The sequence below is a fragment of the Dermacentor silvarum genome, chromosome 1 (assembly GCF_013339745.2).
Source record: "Dermacentor silvarum isolate Dsil-2018 chromosome 1, BIME_Dsil_1.4, whole genome shotgun sequence".
In the NCBI taxonomy this organism is placed as follows: domain Eukaryota; kingdom Metazoa; phylum Arthropoda; class Arachnida; order Ixodida; family Ixodidae; genus Dermacentor; species Dermacentor silvarum.
The window spans coordinates 264,636,417-264,661,906 of NC_051154.1; the positions used below are offsets into that span (position 1 = coordinate 264,636,417).

The 25,490-nt window shown below is 54.2% G+C and overlaps 1 protein-coding gene across 7 annotated transcripts in view; it reads right to left on the reverse strand.

Annotated features, from left to right (window-relative positions):
- LOC119437134 (homeobox protein extradenticle) overlaps window positions 1-25,490 on the reverse strand; it is a 364,095-nt gene that overhangs the window by 238,325 nt on the left and 100,280 nt on the right. For 6 of the 7 annotated variants that reach the window (XR_007464862.1, XR_007464861.1, XM_049660311.1 and 3 more), the window contains one exon: window positions 22,136-22,225. The exons of the other annotated variant lie outside the window; for it this stretch is intronic. Coding sequence is in view for 3 of the 6 variants with exons in the window: in XM_049660311.1 (XP_049516268.1) it covers window positions 22,136-22,225 (90 nt within the window). In the remaining 3 variants the exon portion in view is untranslated. The remainder of the gene's footprint in view (window positions 1-22,135; window positions 22,226-25,490) is intronic. 7 annotated transcript variants of the gene reach the window in all.

The window sequence follows — 25,490 nt, forward strand, 5'->3', positions numbered from 1 at the left end:
CTGGCGCTCTTCGGAGAAAAATAAAACTGCTCGCCTACTGCGAGAGTTATGATGAAGTCTCCAATGATGCCGCCTAGACACACGCAGGTAGCACCGCGCGGCTACGCCACTGTGCGGTGCCATCGGTCAGTGACTTTCTGTGCGACTCTCCTCGCTCGTGTCGCCGGCCACGAAAGCTCGTTTCGCAGTGTATCGTCACCAAGCACTGGCAACGCATATAGGAGCAGTTGAACGCTCGAGAGGGTCGCCTTCACGGCATCCTCCACTACGCAGCCGGAGGCAGGGCACACAGTTTCTGCGGTGTGTGCGAGACGAAGAAATGGCCGGCACGGCGGTCTACGCTAGGCGAAACAATCTTAATCAGAGCGAACAAGACGCCGGGCCTGCCTTAGCCGCCCCAAGGGTTGACGGAGCCCGACAGACACGGAATGAGTTGGGCCGAGGAGAGGCGGAGAGAAGAGCGCTGAAGGGGAACGGGAAGCTTTCCGTTCGAGGCTGGAAACTTTTCACTCGCCGCTAGAAAGAGCGCGAATGAGGGGGTGTAACGCGTTTGGCAGCGACAACACTTCAATCCATCAAGGGGTAGCCCGAGCATTCTGGCCTGTTGTCACGTGCTCTCTCTCTCTCTCGATGAATGAAGAGAGGGACCAGAGATGGGGGATCGAAAGAGTAGCCAGGAACGAGACACGGTCAAAATGTGGCTGAAAGACTGGCTGCTTACGTGTGACGCATTTTAATAAGTACCGACTCAATATAAAGTCCAGTGGCTGCAACCCATTTAAAAAAAGCGTATTACTCACGACTCCCTCAGAATTTTCCAACGGTTTCGTACGCAGTATACAACGTAAGCTGGTTTTTGATGTCGCGAGGCTAGGTTTTGAGGTCCTTAGAAGTACTAAAGAGCGCCCACAAAATAGGTTTCAAGCTCCGCGGATTGAATAACGTTGGGAGCATAAAATAATAAAAAGAAGCTGCAGCAGTGAGACACAGCGTAAAGAGAGCCAAAGTGAGCTGCGGACGTTCCTTCTAGCTCGTGTCTGGCTCATTCGAGGGAGTAACAATTCAGCGGGACCGGCACGCACAACGGCGGCGCCGACACAACAGGGGAAGCGGTGGAAACTTTGGGAGGGCTCGGGCGATCAACGACAGAGGCCCGAACAGCGCCTAGCCGAGCCGGCGACCGCGAGCCGACCGCGGCCGCCTACGCGTGGGGCTACTAGACTAAACGAGGAGAGTCGAACGCCACGCGGGAAGTATCCGAGGAGGAAGCGAGAGAAGACGGGTTGCGGCGAAAGGCCCCCGGAGTCTCCGCGCGCGGACGAGGTGGAGCGCCCGTGGTCTGGGCAGCCGCGGATGATTAATTACACCGAGGGGGGACCCAGCGCTCGCGTTTCCGCGGGCACAGGCAGTCCCGCCTGTTTCGATCCACTCGCCCTCTGCCTTCCTGCCCAACTGCAGCCGCGCTGCGCACGTGGAGGGGAAAAAAAGGCTTGGGGCAGCACGCGGCCGGTGCGGTTTCCACAACCCCCCCCGGCGTGAGGACGAACACGTCGCCAGCAGCAGCGCACGCCGCGCTGGCTTGCCCGTCGAATGAGGGCAAACACTGCCAACCCCCCTCCCACCTTCTTCCTTGGCGGTTCCGCTGGCAATTCCAAGTGCGGGATGCACACCTTTTCACACCGAACGCGCACGGCTGCTAACGCTGCTGGCTAACGAAGCGCGAGTCTTTGCAAGCCACATGGAACACGCATATGCGGCTTCATACACACGGGCGGACTCGAGAACTGCTGCACTCTCACCGACTTCTAGTACGCCAAGACTATAGACGCTCGCGGAATCGTGTCACTGGGAGCCGCGGGGGTGCCGAGGAAGAATGAGAAGCTCGGCTTCATTTGAACCCGTGGCCGTTACCGAGAGCTGTACTTAATCGCTTGAAGTGCACCGAAATATTCGTACGCGAACGCACTGCATGCCGTGCCTATATAAACGAGGCCGGGAAACGAACCCGCGACCCCCGTGGTGCGGAGCATCATACAAAGGCGTTTAATCCGTCGTCACAGGCATGTAGCTGCTCGAACGAACTAAAGGCGGGAAATGATGACAAAGCGTCGAGTCATTCGCGAAGAGCGCAATATTTCCGTGTAAAAAATAGTAAAAAAAGAAGAAGAAAAGACGGGAGCGACCACTGCGCCTAGCGCATCACCGGGCGGCGGAAAGGAAACCAATTTTAACTACTGCAGGAGACAAAGGAAACGTTAAAACTGAAAGCGAGCGAGGGAAGGGGGCGATGTTCCCGCGGGGCAGCGAGTGACTAGCAGGCGCAAACGAATAAAAAACAAAAAGGAGGGGGGACAGCTGCGAGAAGGGAAGCCTTTCCCGTGGAATCAGCAGCGGGCACGCACCAGCGAGCGCGCTCACGCGCGGCCGGATTCATTCAGACGGGCCACGGCCGAGTTAGTCGTCGGTCGATTAAGCGCGACCACGCGCCGCGCACAAATGTTTATCGCAGAAACACGCGTCTCTCTCTCTCTCTCTCTCATCGGAGCCGCGCCCATGGCACCGCCGCCACTCTATACCAATCAGAAAGAAAGGGGGAAAAACAAAAAAAAACCGTACAGCACGGACAGGGAGGAGCGACAGAAAAGGAGAGCGCCCACTGTGACCACGCGTAGTGAAACTTTCTCGGACGCCAAAAGTAAACAAACAGTGAAAGGGGGGACGCCCGGGCGTCTGGGCACAGGGAGAGCGGCGGCTGGGGGACGGTGGTGCAGTCAGCGCTCGGCAGAGCTCGTCGTCCACGCGGGCAAGAGTTCTTTCTCCCCCGGCGGAGATAACGGTCCGAGAGACAGCCTGCGCGCGCAGAGCACGGAGCGATAAGGGGCCGCCCCGCCGTCCGCGGACGACGCCGAAGAAGGGTTCAACGGGCCGAAACAAAAGAGCGCGAGATAAAAACAGAGCGGAGCTGGGCAAGCGAACGTCGACGACGGGACTTCTCTGGCCGAGTGACAGACAGGCGAGAAGAATCAAACATCGGTCCGGGGCAACCAGGCCAGGGACCTAGGGGCGGGAAAAGGTCTGCTCCTGCTGCCGGGTAGCGTGCGTATACAGCGATGCTATTTTATAGTGTTGCTGTCGGCTACATCTTACTGTCTGCTGGCTAGAACAGGGGAGTTTTCGTCACCCGCTTTATTTTTGACAACGATGAAGTAAAACGACGATCGAAGCCGCCCGTCAGCAATTATGCTCGCCGTTGAGCTTGGGGGGGGGGGGGGGGGGGGGGGGTCCTCGTTAAATTTCATTTCGCTGGTTTTGTTCATCAACTTTGTTTTGTTGTTTTTGTTTTTTCGTGCGCCCATCTATGTCCTTCTCGTAGGATTCAACACTCGCTTTCAGCTGCGCACCCCATTTTTTCCGCGGCAGCAGCGGACGCGATACTTCCACCTTCATGGACACGAGCGAGATAACTGGGCGACAAGGCCCGCGAAAACAAAGGGGGAAAACTTTACGCCGTAGCTTCCCGCGCTGAGGAAAATGAATGCCTGGGCAACGTGAAACGGGCGGCCAGGTTCTAAGTAATACGAACGAAATGCAGCGGCAACAAAGTTGTCGCGCTGCAAAAATTTTTCCTTTTTTTTTTTTTTTCATTGAGAGACGGCGGCGACGCGGCGCGGGCGAGAGGCGAAAGATCACGGGGAAGTGGAGGGAAGCGGCGCGCTCGCGCTTCAATCGCGCGTCGTGACACACGCCGTAAAAAACGAGAACGAGCCGACGACAGCCAGCGAGTCAAACTCCGGGCCTCGCCGCACTACCCCCCCTCCCATCCGCTCCCTTGTCCCGTCTCTCCGATGGAGCTGGGCCAAACAAAAATGACAGCTGCGACAAAGAAGATGAAACGAAGCGGCAGCGGCGACAAAAGGCATCGCGGGAGGCGCGACAACGAGGAGGGAGCAGCCGCCCTCGGAAAAAGTGGATCACGACCAAAGAGGCCGCGGTACGCTGCCGTCGCGACCAAGAAAAAAGAAAGGGGGAGGACGGTCCGGGCCCCGGAGATAACATTGGCGACCAGCGGGGCAAGCCATCGCGGAGACAATGGGGAGGCAAGACTGCTAAGATCATCGACAGAATCGTCACAACGGAACTTTCGGCTTTCATCGCTTCTTTACTGTTTCCCTTTTCCGGCAAACCAGACAGCCACTGGTAAGGAAGCGAAACTCATCGGAGCTTTGGGATGAAGCACAAGTGTGTCGCAAGCGGCGCACGAGTCAACGCGACAGCTAGCGCTACGTCACATCTGTGCCTATATACGGCTCCCGAATCCACGGGCTACGAGGAAACAAGGGTAGGGCGCTACGCGCAGTAAGCTACGAGGCAGGCGCATAGCCAGCGCCAGAGGCCGGCCGCATCGCTGGCGGCAACGCAAGCATTGCGAGTTTGGCAGCGAGCGAGCGACCGAAGGGCCGAACCGATCCACATTTCCATAAATCAATTCCGGCGGCGGCAGCAGAAGCGCGCGGCAGGACCAGCCACGGCCGCCTCTCGCGGTTCACATTCATCCCTAACCAGAAATGCGCACCCCCGGAATTCGAAATACGAGACTCGCTCGCCCGCCGTCCTACTCGCAGGCTCTTGCCGCAGCGGTAGTCCTCACCAGAGCCGAGCTCGAACAATGCACGAAGGAAAAGAAGGGGGTCGCGGACCAAGCGCAAAAGGGACTTCCCTCCCACGAGATGAGGAGGGAAACAAAGGCAAAACTTTCGCCAAAAAGAGGTTCAACGCAAGCGCGCAGAGGGAGAAGAATAAAACAGCAGACGGAGAAACACTCGGAGCCACGGGAAGGCAACGGAAGACAAAGAAACGACGTCCCGAAGAAGAAAGGGCCACAAGGAAAAGAAAGTTTCGAGAGGGATAAAAAAGATTTTTTTTTTTTTGAAACCATTTCAAGCGAGACGGAGAAGGAGGAGGGAGGTACGCGGCTGCAACCGACGCAAGGGCCAGGCGCACTAGACTCGCCAGCACGCAAAGCACCGAGCATGGAAGAAAGAAAAGAAAAACAAGTAAAATTCGCTTCGTACACAACACAAGAGAAGACGAAAACCACGATCACAAAGAAAACGAGCGAAGAAAACTCGGGGAGGAGCGCAAACAGCGCCGCAGCGACAGCAACACGCGCGCAGGGTGCGCAACGCGCGTACAAACAAAGCGGGACGCATGCAAAATCCTCTTCCAACTCGGTTCGGAGCGGGAAGAAAGAGGTTTGAGCAAGCGAGCTGTTCTGCGCCGACAACATGAACCTCGCGAGAGAGCGTGCCTCGGGGAACACTCGAGCAAACAGCCCCCTCCCTTCCCACCTCCTATGGCACCCAAGGCACGAGCTGCGCGGAAATGCAGCAGCCACGGCGGCGGTGCGCTGCTCGTCCATTCCCTTCTTTCCGACCCAAAGAAGCGGCGGCGGCGACGACAAGCAGGAGGAACGAATGAAAAACTAAAGAGAACGCGCGAGAACCACGCACAGTCTCGCAGAGCTCGGAAAGAACAACGGCCCGTTCGAACAGCAAGTACCACTCCTCGAGTGCGCACCAACAACTAAAGCTCAACTCGCGCTTCGAAGCTCGCTGTCATCGGCTCGGCAGTTAGCAGACTCCACAGTTGCTGAGCGACTGGCTAACTCGATGGCCATCTATCAGCAAGCTGCTGCCGCACGTTGTTACGTGCTCTGTACTGATGGGCACACACGTCAACCCCTCGTGACAATATGTTAGCGCGGCTGGAGAAGGCATATCACTTGTGGTACTGCCACCACATTTAGAATTACTCGGATACAAAATAAGACCCACAGCCAATGTTTCGTGTCCTTTACCAGACGAACCAAAGCACGCGAGATCTGGGCGGCAGCAGCAGCATCCGTGCAAGTATACCTGAGGCGCAATTTCATTGAGCGGAGGACCAACGCACACTTTCTCTCGTCTGCCATGGAGCCGTGCTGGAAGAAACCGAAGGACCGGCGCGGAAATATCGACGCTTTGCTTTTCCCTAACTAAAGCAGGCAGGATGATTGGGCCGGCGTGGACACAAGGAGGGGCGGCGAAGGAAAAGAAAGCCAGCAAAGCGGCGCACAGATTGCCTCCCTCTCCGCTGGGCCGCAAAAGAAGAGCCCAATCTTGAGAAAGGCTAAAGACAGAAGCAGCCGAAAGAAGCGGCGCCACAGACGCCGCCAGCGCTGCCATAGCTTCGGGTCGAGCCAGGCGCCCAGCGAGAAGCCAAGGCGCGCGCCCGGCTCAAATCGAATCCGGCGCCGTTTTATTGGAGGCTCCCCGCGGGCGGTGGCGGCAACTGCAAGCGGGTTCCTGATATTGACCAGCAGGCCTCTTCGCCGCTGTGTTTTTGCTTGCACCCCGACCCTGTACACTTGGCTTACCCTGCGCACCCCGGGGCCGAATCTACGAGGTTGCGCCGAGGCCAAAAGACACCACTAACACTTGCTAGGGCACCCGTGGCCCTCCCGCCGTTCCTGATAGGCACGCTACAAAAGCCTCGGGGCCGCCAATCTACGCCCTGCGCTAAGGTTTGTTCTTTATCATTATTGTTATGATTATTTACAGAATGTCGTTGCCGGAGGCCATGTGGTCGCAGACAACCGGTGAGGCGAAAAAAAGCAAGACGAGCAATATAATGAGCACAAAGAAAAAAATATTAATACCGACGCCTTCACATATACGACCACAGCTGAGCAGCCTTTCGAATTCTCACAGCTAGAAATCAAAAGTTGTCTTTCCATATTTCACAAATCCCTTCACTTACACTACATAAGAGCGCTGAAGAGATCAAGCGCGTGTCGTTTTTCATTCAAGTCAGACATAGAATGTACAAAATACACCAGTCATTCTCCTTTACTAAACAGGCAGGGATGCAACATCGGTTACGAGGTTAGCGGACCTAACGTGAAAATGGCAACAGCGACCCCAAAAACGACGACATCGGTGCCTCGTGTCGTTACGATCGCTGAGTTCAGCTGAACGCGGCAACGCCCGGAGCGATGCTTCGCCGGTCTACAGCCACTCACGATTCCAAAACCACACGAACGCACCAGATGCAAGGCGCAAAACACATGACAGGCCCACCTGGCTGACATCACTGGGACGTGGTAGATCAAAGGTGTTGCATGATTAGGGCCAGTTGGAGCTGTCAGAGATGTACAGATCGACGCGCTTTCAATCGTCAGTTACTGTCAAGCATGGGGCCATTGGACAAGCCCCGACACCCATGGAAATGGCAGGCTCATGTAAGAGATGTAAGAGACTGCAAAGGTTGAAAACGCGCCGTCATAACAGCGGCGGACATCACACGATAGCAACAACAACACGCCTCGCAATGGCTACCTTCGCGCAAGAGATAATGGCCGTGGATGATATCAACCAGACAGTGTTCTTTTTACTGAAACTTGTTACCTACTGGAAACGGGTGCTACTAGCACAGGCTCCACCTGTGACCGCAACTGAAATCTCTTTGCATCCCTAACGACAAATTATGCGTTCCGTTCTTTTTTCCAGCCCCGCTCGAAGCAGGAGCGATGAATATGTACCGCACCCGGCGTTACACCTCCTCCAAATCGCAATGTATGCATGACGTTGCCGCCAGCTGCTCGGAAGCCGAAAGCGGCTCCCGCGTGAACTCCGCCGGAGGAGATAGCCGTGCAGCCAAACGATATCCTCGGAAATCGCCGAGGCGGAAGCCCCCCGCACTACTACTCACCGAATTACAAACAGGCACCCGCCGGGCTGTTGCGGAACCGCAGCATTGCCCATCTTTTATTTCAATAAATTACGACCGCCACGCAGGTGGAAGAGCGCGGGGCACGGAAATCGCACAATGCGCCCCAACTTCCCCCTCTCCGAGAGCCTTTCCACGCGTGAGGCCATAACTGCAGGGCGTGGCTGGTCCCGGAAATGAAAGAGCCGTCAAAACGGGGCCTTTCGTTTCTGCGGCTCGTTAATCATAGGCGACGGCAGGATGGAGAGAGAGAGGAGAGGGGGGGGGGGGCTCAAACAAAAGAGACGCCACCATCGTACACGTGGCCTCCTGCGTGCACGCGATGAAGCGGCATCACCTTGGCGCCGGTGTACCTTGCTTGGAAGCAGTTGTCAATATGCAAAAGAGCATCTCACCGGCCGGAAATGTGAGACAAAATCGGAGGCTAGAAACAGGCGTTATCGTGGTTATGCTGGAAATAAATATATCTCGTTGGCACCCTCAATTGAGCCAGGGAACGCCTACCACCAGAGAGAGAAAGAGAAGCTATCTTGGCACCGACAGGACGGAAGACACAGGCCACTTTGTGGCTTCCCAGATACCACAAGGTGACGAGCTGATCTTAAGTACGATTTCTCAAGCGGCAGTCTCGCACCAGAGCTGTCTCCCGATTTATGTGCGCACGGGGACCCGCTCTGGGGAGACCCGAAGATTGACAGCGGCGACGCGCGAGAGAAAAAGCCGTTTAGCGGCGGCCGCAAACGCGGTGGCCAGCAACCGGCAATTAGACCGGCCCATTCATCACACCGCTCGACCGAGATCCCGGCAAACGGCACGCCCGAAAACATCTCCCGTGCCCCCCTCCATTCCTCCGGACGGAGTCGCAATCGAGCTGTCATCGCGGCAGCCGCCAGCGGCGACCGCGGCAGCGCCGCTCGACTCTTTGCCCTCCGGGAGCGCGCCGGCCATTCATCACGGGCCCGGTCCACAGCACGCGCGCCCCGACGCCCGCTGGCGGCGCCCGCAAAACACGTGCGCGCTCTCGGAGCCGGGAAGACCCCGCGTGGACGATGCTCGCGCCACGGCCAGGACCCCTCTCGCGGAGCTATGCAGGGCCTGCAACTTCCCAGCTATCGGCGGACGCCTCGAGCCAACGCGTCAATATAAATACGGAAAGCGTGAAACCGGCCTAGCGATTATCCCTGGACACCGGGGCGAATAATAGGTCGCGATCGACGCAGCGCACCGAGACCAGCAGTAAAAAAAGAGGGAGCACTTTACTGCTATGTCAGCTGATCTGTGACGGCCGAACGTGAGATCAGAAAACAATGACGCTGGTACTGACTGAGCAGAAACGCGCGAACCATGAGCCGAGTGCCCGCGAATTACGCGTTTACTGGACACTCACATTTTACGCACTGCGGTGAACCGCGGCCTAGTTTTGGTCTCGGAAACTTGGTTACTAAGCTCGCTAACGACCAGCGGCTGCCGGGAAAGAGGTCAGAGCAAGAATGTCGTCGCGCCCACAACACCAAGCTCCGAAAAGGCGACACGTATCGCTTGAGGAGAAGCTTCCCGGCGGCAGTGCATGCGGGCTCGTGGAACAGGCAGCTGCGTCCCTAAAATAGCGCCGCTCTTGCACCCCGCGAGGCAGCGACTTTTTTTTTTTTTTTTTTTTCGATTTCGCTCTCCCCGCATACAGTAAGGCCAGAGAATCAAGTGCAGAGAGAGCGGAGGGAGCGCGTCATCGACGGCAGCAGCGCGCGCCGCACCAAACGACTTTCCCTAAAAAGACGACCGCCGTGCTTTTCTCCCGTAACTCTCATCAGCGAACGCGAGACGCTCAGGAGCAGCGGCGACGGAGGAGAGGGCCGAAAATAAGCGGGAACAAGCGCAAGGAAAGAGGCAAAAGCAAGCCACGCAGAAGGCCCCGGAAGGGAAGGGGGGGGAGTAAGAGAACTGGGAAGATTTGAAAAAAAAAAAAAATGTTCGCCAGCAGCTGAGGAAAACGGGAAAACGCGGGACGAGCGCCGGATAATTGCGACCATGTAAACGAGGGGCCCTTAACAGAGTCACACGCGCCGACACAAGAGGAGGAGGGCGCCCGGAGAGAAGAGGCGCATGCATCATCGTATAATGGTACCTGCCCTGCCGGCGAAACGTGGTTCATCAGGCCGTTCGTCGCTGCCGCTGACAGCAGCCGGAGGAACGCGAGAGGGAGAGAGAGAGAGAAGCCCCGCGCGCAGGCACTGGGACGGCTCGGAGAAAGCCGGGCCTAATTGCCCGTCGCCGTAATGCGCACTGGGCCGAGATTAAAGCCGCCGGCGGCGGCTCGAGCCAAGCGAGCCGTGGAAGCTGCCAGACGCGCGCGCGAACACTAAGTACGGCCGCCGCACGCGCGCTCGCTCCCCGGGACACCAAGTGACAGCGTCGCTGCAGGGAGAGCCCCGCAACTTTGCCTCCAACTCGTACGTGGGAAGATCACCGCACGGTTCGGAGATCACGCCCAAGGACGGGCTTCCAACAGTGACCGGCCCGACAGCGGCTACGAAACACGGGTGGTCATGAGAGCCCCTCGCTACCCCCCCCCCCCCCCTCCCGGAAACTTTGTTCGCATTCTGGGGCCTACGCCAACTGAAAGTCAGTGTGTGCAGGTCCCGATCGGGTCGCGCGTCCCCCGAATTTCGGGCCACACGCGCTCGTTGTGAAGATTATATTCACAACGCTACCACCGTTCTCCTCGAAAATTTGTAGTTATTTCAGCCACTGAACGCACCTATTCCGGGTGCGACCAATGACACCTCGCTGTATTACAGACCGGCCAGGACAGCCACGAGATTGAGAGGGAGAGAAATAAATTAAAGGCAGGGGTGTTAACCAGGACTGAGTCGGGTTGGTTACCCTGCCTTAGGGGAAGGGCGAAAGTGTAAGAAAAAATGTTAAGAAAAAGTACAATGCTGATATTGCCGACGTAGTGGCAGTTCTCTGCTCTAAATTACTGACGGTCACTCAGTCCAGTAGGCTTCAAAAATCGCAGCAGCGCTTGTGTAGCTGCTATATACAGACCGTGGTGCCAAGATCTTGTTCAATGTGAAAGCTTTTCCAAATGATGATTTAGAGATGACCTACGCCACGAGATCGAAATTCGCGTTGTACTGGCGGGAAGGAAGCAAATCAAATACCGAATCGACGCGCACCAAACGCACGTACCACGCCCGCCCTCCGGGAAGGCGTTAACGCCATCGGCGGCGTTGATTTCTGAGCAGCCATATCATTGTGGTTTATAAACAACAGGCAGGCGACACACAATAAAGCTTCGGAGAGAGACGAAGACATCCTTACACAAAACACGTAGGTCGTACAAAACTTTCAACTATAACCTCCGAAAGAAAAGTGCGTTTCTTTGAACATCGCACAAGGGAAAGCGAAACTTGGTAGCACGAAGGTTCGTTTGGCGAAGTTTCCGATGCGATGTACCACCGCATGGACTCGCGAGCCAAAAAGTAACGAAACTCCGCCTGGCGGCGCAAACCCGAAGATTAGGGTAGCCATGCGGAGCCACAAGGCGAGATTGGTAAAGATCAAAAGAAACGCACAGCAGGCTGTACGCCAAAACACAAAGCATCGTGCAGCAATGCACGCGCAATAAATAGACGGCCAAAGCGTATACGGCGTTAGCGGGGTGCAGCAGACCTACCAACCACACAGAAAGAGAGCACTAAAGGAAAGAGTGAAAACAAGAAGGGAGCGCTGGACGTAGGCGGGCAATAAAGGGCTATGGCGCGTCTGTTTGGGCGTGGATTAGGCGAAGCACACGGAAGCCCACACGGGGCGCCTGCGTCTCTGCAACTATGAGGGACCCACGCGAGCGTCGCACGTCATAACATCCCAGAGGGGATTAGCGGTCCCCCCTCGACCTGGCCAATGTGTATATGAAAGGCGCCGCTTGCTGGGGCTCTGACGCGGGCTGCGTGGCGAGCACTCCGAACCTGGGCCGAAGCAATGGGGCACGGTTCGCAATATAAGCCATCCCGAGCGCCATCGTTTTCTTTGTGTCACAGACACCGGCCTCTGCGGTTGCTGAAGGTCTTATACGATGCTAAATAAAGGATACCGGGCAGGGCTCGCTATCCTAGCGACGAAACGTGGAAGGTTTAATGCACAAGCAAAGTAGGAACTGCGGATGTCGAATCTAATCATATGCATGTACTAAAAAAAAATCCTGCCAAATTCATTTCTCACTATTAAAAAGAAAAAAAAAAACAATACCCTGACCACAAGCTGTGCGCATCCCAGAAATCGAAGGTGCGAGGCTAAGCGTGTCAAGAAGCAATGTGAAGCTATCGGTCACTCCAGTGGCAGCCATTGCGAGGAAACGCAGGCATTCACTTTCTCTTTAGGGCTACGCGAAAAGAGAATGTATGGGCGATTGTCTTTAACGCGCCGACTTTAAGCCAAGCGAACCTGCAACTACACACACGAGCAAATGGTTGCAATAAATTAACGTCGCGAAGCTAGCTAACCAAAAACCGCTGAACAACACAACACGCGAATGAAGTTAAAAGTGAAGGTTACGTCAACCGAACTGATGAAATGGGCGACATGAGCTCTCTGAAAATCGCACGCAAGAAAGCGCAGCAGACGGTGAGCGCCACACCTCCACCTCAGCTGACGTGCTCCTTTCACGACAACGAAGACGACTGCACTTCCGTGCACTCGCAACCTCGTGAAGCAATGCGCAAAACTCGCAACACCATGCCCAAGATTGATTGTCCATGTCCAAGGTTTTCTGCCGTTAAACTCAGTACGACTCTAAAAGCCACTAATTATCTCCCCCTTCTCTCTTTCTTCCATATAGCTACGGTAGACCGTGGGACGTCCATCTTCGTGGCGAGATACGTTGAAGGCCAACTGCCTATTTCTGAACGGTCCAATTTATTTCGCAGTTACGACTTCCTTCGCCATTGATAGTTTTCCTCATCTATGTCTCTTGTTTCTTCCAGAGCCTGCCTCATTGGTGGCGTCACATTAATTGACAAAATTATTTAATTTCCTTAACGAGCACACTGCGACGGCTACTCGCCCATCTATCATTCGACGAACTGAGGTAAGTAAAGGAATACTCGTAGCGAATCGCCAGTATAGTAAATAATAATAATAATAATAATAATAATAATAATAATAATAATAATAATAATAATAATAATAATAATAATAATAACTCGCGACAGCTGGGTAGCAAGAAGCAGAGCCGTAAAGCCAGCCTCCCAGAGACGCCGCCCATTGGCACAGTCCTATCTTCCATATATTACACACCGTACAATATGACAAAGATGTTAAATGAAGAACGAATCTTCGAAGACTAATAGCACGGCTTGGATATTATACTGGAATATCTGGATTCTGTAAATGTACCTTTTTTTCTTCCCCTGTTGGCAGCATAAAAGCTTTTCAGCATTTGCAACCCGATGAGGGAAAAAAAAGGAAAGGAAGACAGGAAAAACCATACGCACGCACACGATGGTAAACGGTCCCGAGTCAAAATGTCACGACCACGTGCCATTTATCCTTTTCACCGGCACCTTCATTCTGACATTCAAACGCCCACGTCGGGCGGTTACCGACTCAACTTGAGCACTCGCGATGGCGAATACGGACGAACGAGAGTGAAAGGAGAAGTCGGGGCAGTTCCCACAATAAGGCAGGCATGCCAGTTCCCCACTATACAGGCTCGCCGAAACACTAACGTATAGAAAGTGGCGCTATTATATTTAATATAGGATTATGGCCATATGACATGAACGAAAATCCTTACGTGGGACTTTAGTTGGATCCCAGCAGAAGCAAAAAAAAAAAAAAAGAAAGAAAAGCGCCGCAGTCAGCTGAGAATAATAACTGCAGCTCTAAAATCAGTGCCATGCATTTTTTTTTTTTTGAAAAAAATAAAGGGGGGGGGGGGGGGGGGGCGCTCGCGACATCGCCCTTCGATCTCGAGCGGCAACTAATTTCGGGCTCAGTGACACTCCTCAACGCGCCAGCCAGCGCGACCCTATCTGACACATGCCCTCTTGACAACAGGCGCGGAAGGCAGATCTTAGGAGGGCCGTCATACACGCAGCACGGCAGGCGAGCGAGCGCGCGTCACTTGGACAAGAGCTCCGATGACGTGCTCCATAAACGAAGGGGCGCATAATCCTGTCGGTGGATGACTGGATACGGCGACGACAGGGAGAGGCTTTGGAATATAATAGAGCCATCATCGAGACACGACAGAGCTGGAAGGAAAAAAGATAAAGAGAGTTACGATAACTGGACCTTGCCGTCCGACGCCGAAAGAGCGCGCGGCTTAAGAAGTCATTTGCGAGATCGTACAGGTCGTCGGCACCTGCTCCGCTCGCGTTTCACCGACGGGCCGTCGACGATCCAAGCACGCGCACGAGGACGTTTCTGCCTTTTGTATTTATTTATTTACTTAATTCCACACAGGGTGCCCGGTAAGCTCGACCGTTCTCGCCACCTAGACAATTTTGAAAGCGGCGATAGCCCGGAGAAAGCTGTAAAATAATCCGATAATATCCGGGCCCCTCATCCACGAAGGGGATTATCGGGCCGGCGCGCAAGGTTAAGCCTTCGGCGACAGACGGGCTGCGTCGGAGCCGCGCTTTTTGACGGCTGGTCAGACGTGCTCCCGCACCCCTTGGATACAGCGGGTACAGAGGACGGGCCCATTTCTGTCGCCGATGGCTGAGGACGTTTAATGGCACGTGAGATTGGGCCGACATCACCTGCCAAGTGTGCCGGTACGAGGCACTGCCCTTTATCTCTGTTTCTCCCTTCGATGACGGGCACTCTCGACAGTTGTCCCTCCCCTGAATCTCGGTCAACGGTCAGAAAGCGTAAACCAAGACGCAAGGACCATTGTGCTTTCCGATTGCAATTACGTCGATCATTATCATACGTAAAAATTAGCATGGAAAAAAAGGAAAGGGGGAGGAAAAGGGGGGAACGAGACGCCTGAATCCATGTCAATGTACAATGGTGAAATTAAAAGAGAGACCAAGCAGACAAAAAATAATGCGCGGTACGAAGGCGTCCCCTTTGTCAAGACATCTGCTGGACATAGTCAAAGTTCAGAGCAGCCCGCCTAACAACGTTTCCGATTCATAAGTAAATCGATATCAATCAATCAAATCGATAAGCTTCCATGCAAACGAAGTCAGCAGAGCAGCGATACATTACCTATAGTAGGATCGCTTCTCAATGCCATATTATCGTTCGATTACAGTGGGGCGGTACTTCCGAGAAGCAACCAACGAGGCGCCTTACCCCGTGGCGACGGGCACTCGCTAATGTCGCGACCTGTTTTGCACCGTAATTACTGCGCCTGCGCAGCGCGTCAACTCTCAGTGTACGCGACAATCGAAGGTGGATTCAGACGGCGGATGGGAGTCGCCAAAGTCACTAGCGAGAGAGCACGACTCGAGCGCCCTGAATCATGCCGCGAACAGCGAGTCTGCAGCGCCCAACGTGATTCTCGTTGGCGATCAGCCACGCTGTCTCATTCTGTGGGACCCAGCTAACGATTCTATCCACCGCCCGAAATCTGGTTTAACCAGTCACGAAAATCACGCAGATGGCAAGAGTGTCCTCCCAGTAACCTCTTCCATCATCTGATGATCAATTAAGAATGAAAGTGACCAGTCGTAAAGAAAAAGAAAACGGACCGAGCTCCGACTCTTTCTGCCTATATACGCTCTTGCCTGTAACAAGCGGCAGCAGTGCCATAAGAACGGCTAACCTTGGGCTGATTTTACCTGCGGTTCCTCCTACAATCCAGTGGTCCACGAACGTAGCCGCGCGCACAGAAACGCCGGGAAGGAACAAGGCAGGCGTAGTAGTTTCGAATCAGTTTTGCACGTGCGACGAATTACGTAACGAGTTCTTTCTAGCGACGAGAGCAAAACCAAAAAGTACCAAACAGTGTTGGTAAGCGCGCTCCTGTCGAGCAGCGGCGAAAAAAAAAGCAAAGAAAATACAAGAAATAGAAGAAGCCGAGGCCCCAGCGGGAGGGATACTCCGGCGCGCGGGGGCCAGCAAGGCGGCGGCGGGTGTGTGCGCGCGCGTGTCTCTGCTAATCCAGGCGACACCGTTCCGAGCCGACGCTTCGCGCCTCCGGGGCTGCACCCGGGGCACACGCAATAGGCCTCTCTGCCGAGCAGGGGAGCTCAAAAGCCAACGCTGCCCTCCTTCCCCCTCGGCGAAGTCAACTCCTTTCCCGCCAGCAGCCTATTCCAAGCAGAGTGTATACATAGTAAGGGACCGCCTAAGCGTCTCCCCCTCCCCCCTTTCATAGCCTCGTCTCCAGGGGACGAACAGCGCGCGAGCGAGAAGAGCCCTCTTCCTCCTCCGCTGCAAGGGAGCCAGCAGCGCACACGGGGTCCGAGCCAGAGCGCAGGCGGCAGCAAATGAAAGATTCCCGGGCGCTGATAATCCGGGTCGCAGCGTCGGCGCCCGGGTCCACGCCGTTAATCCCTTAATCTGGGCGAGCGGGGCCGGCCGGCGCCCCATAATCCCCAGGCCGAAATCGCGTCCCAGAGCCGGTTACAAATTGGCCGCCCAGCCTTTCTTCGCCTCGGCTCCAGCCTTTGCTCACACCCCTACTGCCGACGGCGCGCGTTTCAACCCCCCCCCCCCCCCCCCTCCCGCTCGGTCATCCGGCGCACTGTTTTGCAGGCACGCGGGATTCTCGCCCCTTCCTCTACGATGGAATTATAAGGACCCCGAGCACGCGACACAGCCTCGGTTCTAGTGCCAGCGCAGCACACACGCTGTTACCCGATGCTTCCTCACAATGGTTGAGAACCTTTATCGCGAAAACAAAGGGGGTACAAAAAAAAAAGAAAAAAGAAAGCGCACAGGGGAGACTACAGCAAGACTACGAAGCAGGAGAGTGCGACATTTTCCCTTAACTGCGGTGGAGATGCCTAAATACTACACGCGATATTGGAGAACAAGCTGAGCGCGACACTAGCGTCAGAAAACATGGAGCAACGCGCTACTTAATTTTCCCTATGACAGACCTTCACGACCTCGCTAGCCGAACTCCACCACTGACATGACACAGCCACGTACCGTTGGTCGAAATCGTTTATATGACCTCCTTCCCTGCATCTCCTAATTAAGCGATGTCCGAATCACGCATACAATTCTCGCCTGCCGTAGCTGCGTAGTTTCAATCAAAATAAAGATTCCAGTTCTTGTTTGCAATATTGTACCACGATATTGCAATTTCCAGCCCAAAAGCAACCGAACATACGCTAAACCGGATGGACACCGAAAAACACGTCAGTTTCTAAATTAACTCTTGGGTTTTACGCGCCGAAACCACAATATGATCGTACGGCACGCCAGAGTGGCGGGACTATGAGCCGATTTCGACCACCTGTGGTTCTTTAACGTGCACCCAATGCACGGTACGCGGGCATCTTTGCATTTCGCCGCCACTGAAATGTGGCCGCCGCGGCCGGGATTTGATCCCACGCCTCTCGGGCTTCGAAACCACGTGCGACGCGCGCGCGCACACGCACACAGCAGTTGGGACACAACCGAGCACGGGTGGGCATGTGTGCTTTCCTGGCTACATCGCCAGTGCGGGAGGCCGCCACCCGCGACTGCGTTTCGTTAGAAGACCGGATAAGCAACACTGCCGTAGATCGACGGAGTCTGTGAGCTGAGAGCTCCGACAGGGAACAATAGAAATTGGTTGATTGATAGGGTTTAACGTCAAAAAGCAACACTTGGGCTATGATAGACGCAGTGGTGGAGAACTCTGGACCACCTCGGATTCCTTAACTTGCACCTAAATTTAGGTACGCGAGCGCTTCGCCTGCTTGGTAATGGCCGTAATCGAACCCGCGACCTCGTGCTCAGCAGCCATGCTCACAGCCAATGAGCTACCGGACGGGAAGTAATAAGGAACCCCAGCCTGTACATTTTCGGAGCTCCCCAACGTGCACACGAGACGCAGTGTGTGCCCGACACAGAAGGCGCGTCGCGCTGATTACGCGACCCTGCGTGAACGCACCTGCCCCCCCTCGGCCCCGACGACGCCATCGGGGCGCCGCGAAAGAGACGCGGCGCGACGCCCATCGGCACCAAGCCAGCGTGCAACCCAATCTGTCTTGTTCCGGTCGCATCGACGTGGTGCGCTCGGCTCGCTGAACCTGCTTGCTACTTTAGGTGGTCGACAGCGGCGCTCAGGAAAGCAAGGAAAGAAGAAGAAGAAAAGGCGCGAGGGCGGAGAAGAGCCCCGCGCACCAGCCCTATCCGAAATAGACAGCGCATCACTGCCAAGAAACATCACGTGACTGGGAATTTCGAGGAGCGCGCACACACACACCACGCCTCTGAATACTTTCACGCGGGCTATTTTCTGTTTCGTTCCTTTTCGACCAGTCCACGCTTCCTTTCCGCCACCAAGCTTCGAACATAGCACACTATGGCTGCGCAAGGCTATTGGTGCCAGCAAACGCATTCTTCAAAGACTGCTGAGCCACCCGGAACAGCAAAATTGGAAAAAAGATGTTATTGAACGGAAAGCGAATTCGTTCACTAAGCACTGCCGCCCACGTGGTGGCGTTTGTAAATTCCGTTATGTCACAGCCAGGGGGGTGATTGGGTGAACACAAGCACCTCGCGTGGCACAAGCCGGAGGTTTAAGTGGCAATGTCGGAATCAACTTATACGATACACGTTATACAGGCCCACTCCCACTTGATTTACCTTCACTTAATTTGGCATGAGACCGTTCTAGTTCAATGCACAAGCACAATCGCTTCAAAAAAGAAAATAATAAGCTTTCACGGTGCGATCATCGCACGGCAGTCAAGCCTTATAAAACTGGTTGCCAACTATTATTCCGCCATGTGCGTTGTTAAAAGAGAGAAGAGGAAAGAAAACGCCGCCAAGAGCCTCCCCATGCCTTTCAAGGACCTGTGGCAAAACTGTACAGCCCACGGACCGGTATACGTTCGTGGCCGTCGTTATGCTCCTTGCGCTTAACAACGCCTTTGTAGCGCACGTTGCGTCACCGGCGGAGGCGGCAAGGGACACGGTCCAAAAATCTTCGTGGAAAGGCAGAATACCAAACTGCTAGTGCTACATAAGAAGCGAGAGGCATAAGCAGAGCCCCAAGCAAAACGCAGCATGCAAGAAACGGCTGCGCGAGGGAGAAATCGGGAAGACCTGCGACGACAACAAACTACTTGGACGCGAGAAACTTGGAGCACACTATGTGGCACGAAGGAAGGACAAGTGCGAAAAAAAAAAAAAAGTAGGTTCAGCAAACTCACTTACGCCCTCTTTCCACACTCACCTTTCCGACGAGCCTCTCGAGAAACGAAAGACAACCCGAGCTCCGGGAAGGGAGCAACTTATCGTTTCCACACCTCCGGAACCGAAGAAAATAAAACGGCCTCGAGAGAGACACAGACACACACGGAGACGGGGAGGTGGGCGAAGACAAGCTGCGCGAAGGCTGTGACATGTATATTGAAAGCCGAAGAAATGAGCACGCCGCGAGAGCGTTCGTCACGTTAACTTGTCAAGACTAGCACAGCGCCGCCGCTAACGAAGGCAAAGAGGGACACGAGCCTGCATTTCGAAACTTCTTGGGCTTTCTTTTGTTCCCCCCCCCCCCCTTTTTTTTTTCATTCTCTTTTTCCGAGAACGCCGCCGACGACGACAGATGCGGATAATAACCGTCATAAGGTAAACGAGATGGCAATGTGCGGACAAAACGCAGAGCAGCAACGGCACCAATCGAAAAAGAGAAAAAGAAGCTCCCTTTTCTCCCTTACACTTCTTCCCGCCTTTTATTTGTTAACAGAGAGCAGCTCCTGCGTTGCACGTCTCCCAAAAATGCGTTCCACAAGGCGCTGCAAGACAGGCGCTGTCGCGCACCGCGTGCGCCGCGACACAACCACGCCCTCCTCTTCCTCCGACACGCGGCGAAAGCGCGCGCCGTTCGTGACGACGACGACGTTCGCCTTATTAAACCGGGCAGGCGGCGGCAGCAGTCACTGCGCGCACGAGCGCGCGACGCGTTATTACGTGTCGTGCAAGGCGTCGCCGCGCCCTTCCTCGCGCACCGGCTAACCCTCTTTTTTTTTTCTTTTTTTTTTTTTACCTCGCAGAAACGAAACAGCCGCGCGCGCTCGACGGGACAGTTTCGACAGTCCGCGGGTTTACGAAGAAGCTGGGCACGGCACCGACGCGGGGAGGGGGGCTACAGCAGCGGGGGTGAGGTGAGACCGCGCGCGCGCGCTGCCGTCAACGACATCGGTGGCTCGGCATGTTCAGAGGCACCCCCAGTCAAATGGGGCCCCCTCCGCCTCTCATCACCGTGCACCTTTCGCCCTTTAATTAAAAGGGCCAGATCAGACGACAGAGACAGTCTGTGCAAGGTGTCGCGGCCCAACTTTGCCGGCGCCGCTCGCTGGATTTATTTTTCTTTTTTTTCAGCGACGACGGCACAACAGTTCACCAGAGTTCAAAACACCGACGACCACGGGAGTGGTGGTGCTGGGTTCCTTCGCAGCCAGCCACACTGACTCGCGTCAAAAGTTCTCGACTGCGAGTGGCGGTTTGCACAGTACTGAGTGTGTAGCGTAGTTGCAGCTGAGAAACGTAAGCAGTTTATACCTGAGGCGCCGATGCCACAGCCATCATTTCCAGCATAATGAAATTCCAAAGTGCTAAACGCCCAATAATACGGTTTACAGCAGCATTCTAATGATATGAAGGAACCATCATCGACTTCCGAACAATTAGACAACTGGTTTTCCGAGAAATCCTGCTCGTCAAATCCACTTCACTGTTGTGCTTCCGAGTGATGCGGCAAAGCCAGCCCTAGGCATCCACAACACTGGAATGCTTACGCTCCACCAAATTACGTAGACGGACCTCCACCCCAGCCACAAATTTTAAGGCTTAGCGTAACGCTACCTTTCTTTAATCGTTACCATAATTTTTTACATTGCAAGTCGCAGATCGCGCTTGCCAGCATGAACATCGGTAGCCCGGAATTGTTCCCTGGTCACACCGCCACCGCCACTCAACCGTAATGAATGCATTTTATATTAAACGGCAATAATATTACCGTTTAGTACTTAGTACAAGCTCACTGGCCTTAGCACGGCTTCATGGCTTGCGCATAGACACAAAAGCGTTGTTGGCCGCTATTATAAAGACATTAAAGCGACACTGAAGAGGCATAAAGTTAGGCTGTATCAGAAATTGTGCTCCCGCAATAGCAAATCGGCCACCCTTGCCGAGGACAAGCTTGGCAAGCCAAAAACGACGCAAAAACCGGGTCGTGACGCCACACCGAAGTTGACGCACTTGCTCGCCGTAATGTCATGGATTTGGGGAACAGCCATAAAAGCGAGAAACATAACAGCAAGACACACAGCGCTGCGCCGTCCCCTTGTTTTGTGTCCCGTGTTTAGCGCTGTTCACTCCTAAAACATGTACTACCAACTAGCTAACCTACAGTCGCATTATTTCATGAATTTAGAAATCGCCTCCTTGGGTCTAGGTTCACCGTTAATGTTGGACTGCACAGCATTGTGATCTAGCAATACAATCAAAGCTAGCAAGTTTCAAAAACTTTTTTAACGCCAGGAACAGCCGAAATAGAAGGGAAATACTTCAAATCTGTGAGGTCACACTTTGATGCAATATTAAAAAAACTAAAATTTCACTCGTTTTTCTCGACTAACTCATTCCCCTGCCAAGTCAATTAAAATAGACTTTTTGAAGGAATATTGTGCCTGTCTAAACTGATCTGCCATTGTACTTTAGTGTCCCTTTGGTTACATCGAATGGACGGCAGGGAAAACCGTTTGCCACCAGTCAGAACGCATGCGAGCTGATTCGCACTGGTCAATGCAACAAAGCCGGATTAGAAGAGCAATCTTTTGCAATGCGAAGAGCTGAGCTGTAGTGATGAATACACGCTCCGCAGGTGTGGAGAGATTACTGCCTTAAAGATAACGCAACACGTCACTACGCGCGCGAAAATATACCGCCCTCCTCCTCCTCAAGCCCCCCGAAGGGCTACACAAGGATAAACAACTTCGCGTACAGATCGTCCGACAGGAAACGGCCATATGAAATTATTCACGAAGGCCTAACTCACAACCCGAATGTGTTGGATATCCCCCCCAAGGATGCCACAGCAGCCTTGGACATAGGGATAGGAATGCTTCGACAAGTCCACCAGACGGGCGCCTTGCGCTTCGCGGTCTATAAGGCTATCCGAACTTCACGATGAAGCTACGAGCGTACGTCAGCGCGGCTAGAAACGCCAGCGGCGAAGAAAGCTCACCGCTGGACGCAACGTCATCCTCTCGGCGAGTGTCGATCAACCATGGGAGAAAGCCGGAAACAAAGTCATGGAAGGAAACCGCTGGCTTACCTGCAAAGAGAAAACAAACAGACACATTACACACTTGTATATTCATTTTGTTTTTATTTACGGTACCTCAAACACCCCGACAAGTGCAGTTTTACTTGGTGGGGTCACACACTGAGCATTTAGATGTGTCGCATACGAAAAGACAACATTGACAACGTAAAAGATAAAAAGTGACGATCAAAAACAGTGACAGCGGTGCGTTACTTGCCCTCGTTACGCCTTTCGGCGAGTGCGCACGCATCTGCGACCGACAGAAATACGAGAGGTTCGAAGATTTCGATCGCAATTGTCTACACAGCGCACAGCCTCCGTCTGAACGCCGCTATACGTAGCCGTGAATTACGTCCCCAACGCCATCTAAAATAAAGACGCACGTTCATTCATTCATTCATGAGCTCATTCATCATACTCAAATGAGTCGGACAGACAGTTGTCGCACCTCCAAAAGCATACGAACAGCACAGAAACACGACACATTGTTAGCACGGAAGCGGATACTTCGTGGCGTACACATCGTTTAGGCTATATTTTAAGCGTGCCTCTTTCCATAAGCTGCCAACCTATCGAAAGAAAATTCATGTTTGTACAACCCTTGAGCGGTACAGTCACTTAATCAGCGGGCTCAAGGGAGGCTGCGTGTGCTGCCAACGGGTGTGTACGATGCTGTGATGAACGATGAATCTCGCCAAAGTCGTCGTAGTATGATTTAGACTAAAACTAGCAGTAAGATGCGTCCGTAGACATACTTGGCATCACGTAAGTGCTTCCGGTACAGCATACGCGTTCCCATTTTTTTTTTCCTGGCCCCAAACAGATCTACGAAAGTCGAGTGTAACGCTCAGAAGTTTAACAATTAAATCTTCGCTGCCAAGCGCCTATAGGAATTCGCCGAGCAAGCCACTAATAAGTCACGCGGCTCAAGCGAGATACATGCCAGGAAACGAGGCATCCATAGAGTAGGAGACGCGTTGTTCAGTCCACGGGCCTCAGCGAGATGCCCCAGCCTCCCCCCCCCCCCCCAAAAAAAAAAAAAAAGTCGCCCGCACAGCAGCAGCCGCGAAAACGAGTGGAGCGCGCGGAGGATCTCGCGATGCCACGATCCATCACGCGAACAAGGACACCGACCGATCTGCGAGCCGCGCTGTACGGCCCCGCACGGAAAGCGCGTGCACGGGCCTGGGAATACGGCCTGGCCAGAGCGAGGTAGGTGACAGGGAACGGTAGAAAACGCAAGAAACGAGCAGCGGGAAGAGACGCGGATAGCACGGAGAGAAAAGGGGTGAAGCATCGTGCGGCAGAACGCGCAGAAATCGGGAGACGGGGGCGCGTCCCGACGGCCGAACACGTGCGTCGGTCGCGATGGGCCCCCTCGTCCGCCACCACCCCCGTTGCCGCGAATACGGTGCCGGCACAATCCATCAAGAAACTCGGGGGGAGAAGAGGCGCTCATTTAACGCGAGAGGCGCGTTATGGGCAGGCAGGCCTCTTTGCGCGACAGACAGAGGTCTCAATCAACAGGCAGGCACGCACAGCGCCGCTCAGCACTGGCCATGGCGTACACGTCCCCCTGGTATGAGGAGCCTTTGAAAACATACGCTACAGTTCCGTAGCGCCGAACCGTAATGCGAAGTTGGCTGATGGCAATGTCCTGAAGAAAACTGCCGCGGAAACAAGGTACACTGACACAGGGGGAAAAAAAGTGAACCGTGCAAATGTCGCGCGGCATTAACAGACACTATACCCGGGGTTCGGAACTTAACTATATACATCGAAACTATAGAAAGCGGGATTTCCCTGAATTTTCTTTCGTTCCTATCGTAATGGCAATTGCATAGACGGATAAGAGACCGAGATCACGCCGAGTTTAACTCACGTCATCGATGACGCAAATGGAACCTTTTCTCTTATTCCCACTTGAGCGGGGCACGCAAGAAGTGCTTGAAATGTACTTGTACATGTACACTGAATTTGATGGCGTCGCTAAGGACAGGGAGAGCTACAAATGCGTCTGCATACAAACTACGAAAAGTTGAAATTACGTACGAACCTAACACCCCACACAGAAATTAAAATGCACACTTCGCAGGTCCCCCGATCAACTAACAGCTGATTAAACTCCCTTTCAGCTGCACGCTACTAAAAACACCACTTCACTCCCTCCTGCCCCCCCGAAAAATAAAATCATTCCGAAGTCTCTCTTTAGTTGCCTAGGTCAGCTGGACTTGATTCAGAATGCGCACAAGGGAGTGGCTGCAAGCAGCGGCCAGCGCGACGAATGCGCACTGGCGCATATTAAAGACCACATTTTGTCAGGACTTGGTCGAATATCGGTAACGTCCCACGCTACTAAAACACCAACGAGCCGGCCTAATAAAAGCTGGGATAGTGCGACACGTCGCGCGGAATAAAGAACAGACCAAACGAACAGATAATGCGCCTTCCCGATATGAACAAACGCTCGCGGAAACCCACACGCCTACCTCGAGCGGTTCCTTTTAAAAAAGGCGGAAAGCTAAAAATGCAAGAAAGCACCCGCGAGAGTGAGAGAAAGCTCGGAAGAAGCCGCGCGCTCTCTTTCGAAGTCATCCGACGACGTGTACTCACCTAACCGGATTGGCGAATAACGCCGATTTTCGCAATGTTAAAAAGGATCAGCCAGATTGAACACAAGGGAGGCGGAAGCAACTCTCCGACGCCCGCGGGAGGAGACAGAGAGAGAAGGGAAAGCGAGAGACTCGAGTTGCGGAGGGAAGAAAGCGACTCTGGCGCGACGCGCTTGAGCTTCGTCCGGGCGCAGGTTTTTAACAAAAAAAAAAAAAGAAGAGAGAAAGGGCGACTCGAGGAGAAAGCGAGTCTCACTCACTCCCCACCGCGGCTCTCGTGTCAGTGCCGAGTCGTCTTCGCGGCGGGGCTAGGGCCCTTATAAGCCGCTTACGGAGCACCGTGCGACGAATTTGCCGCTCCGCCGCAGACGACGGAGCCCCGAAGCGAGCCCCTCGAAGCGCGCGCCGTCCCGCCGCGAGTATTTTTCGTTCGCCGCGGCCCTTGCCGGTTCGCTTTCCCGCACGCTCACTCACAATCGGCAAGAGGAGGAGGGAGGCGAGGGAGCCGTTCTTCCACAGCCACGAGTCCAAATCGGTTCTCATCGCTGCGCGGCCCAATAGAGTTTCCTCTTCGACGTGCACGCGAGCGCTGCTAGAGAGAGAGACCGCGTTGCCTCTTCCAAAACACTCCCATTCGTTCGGTCCTTAGTATCATTTTTTTT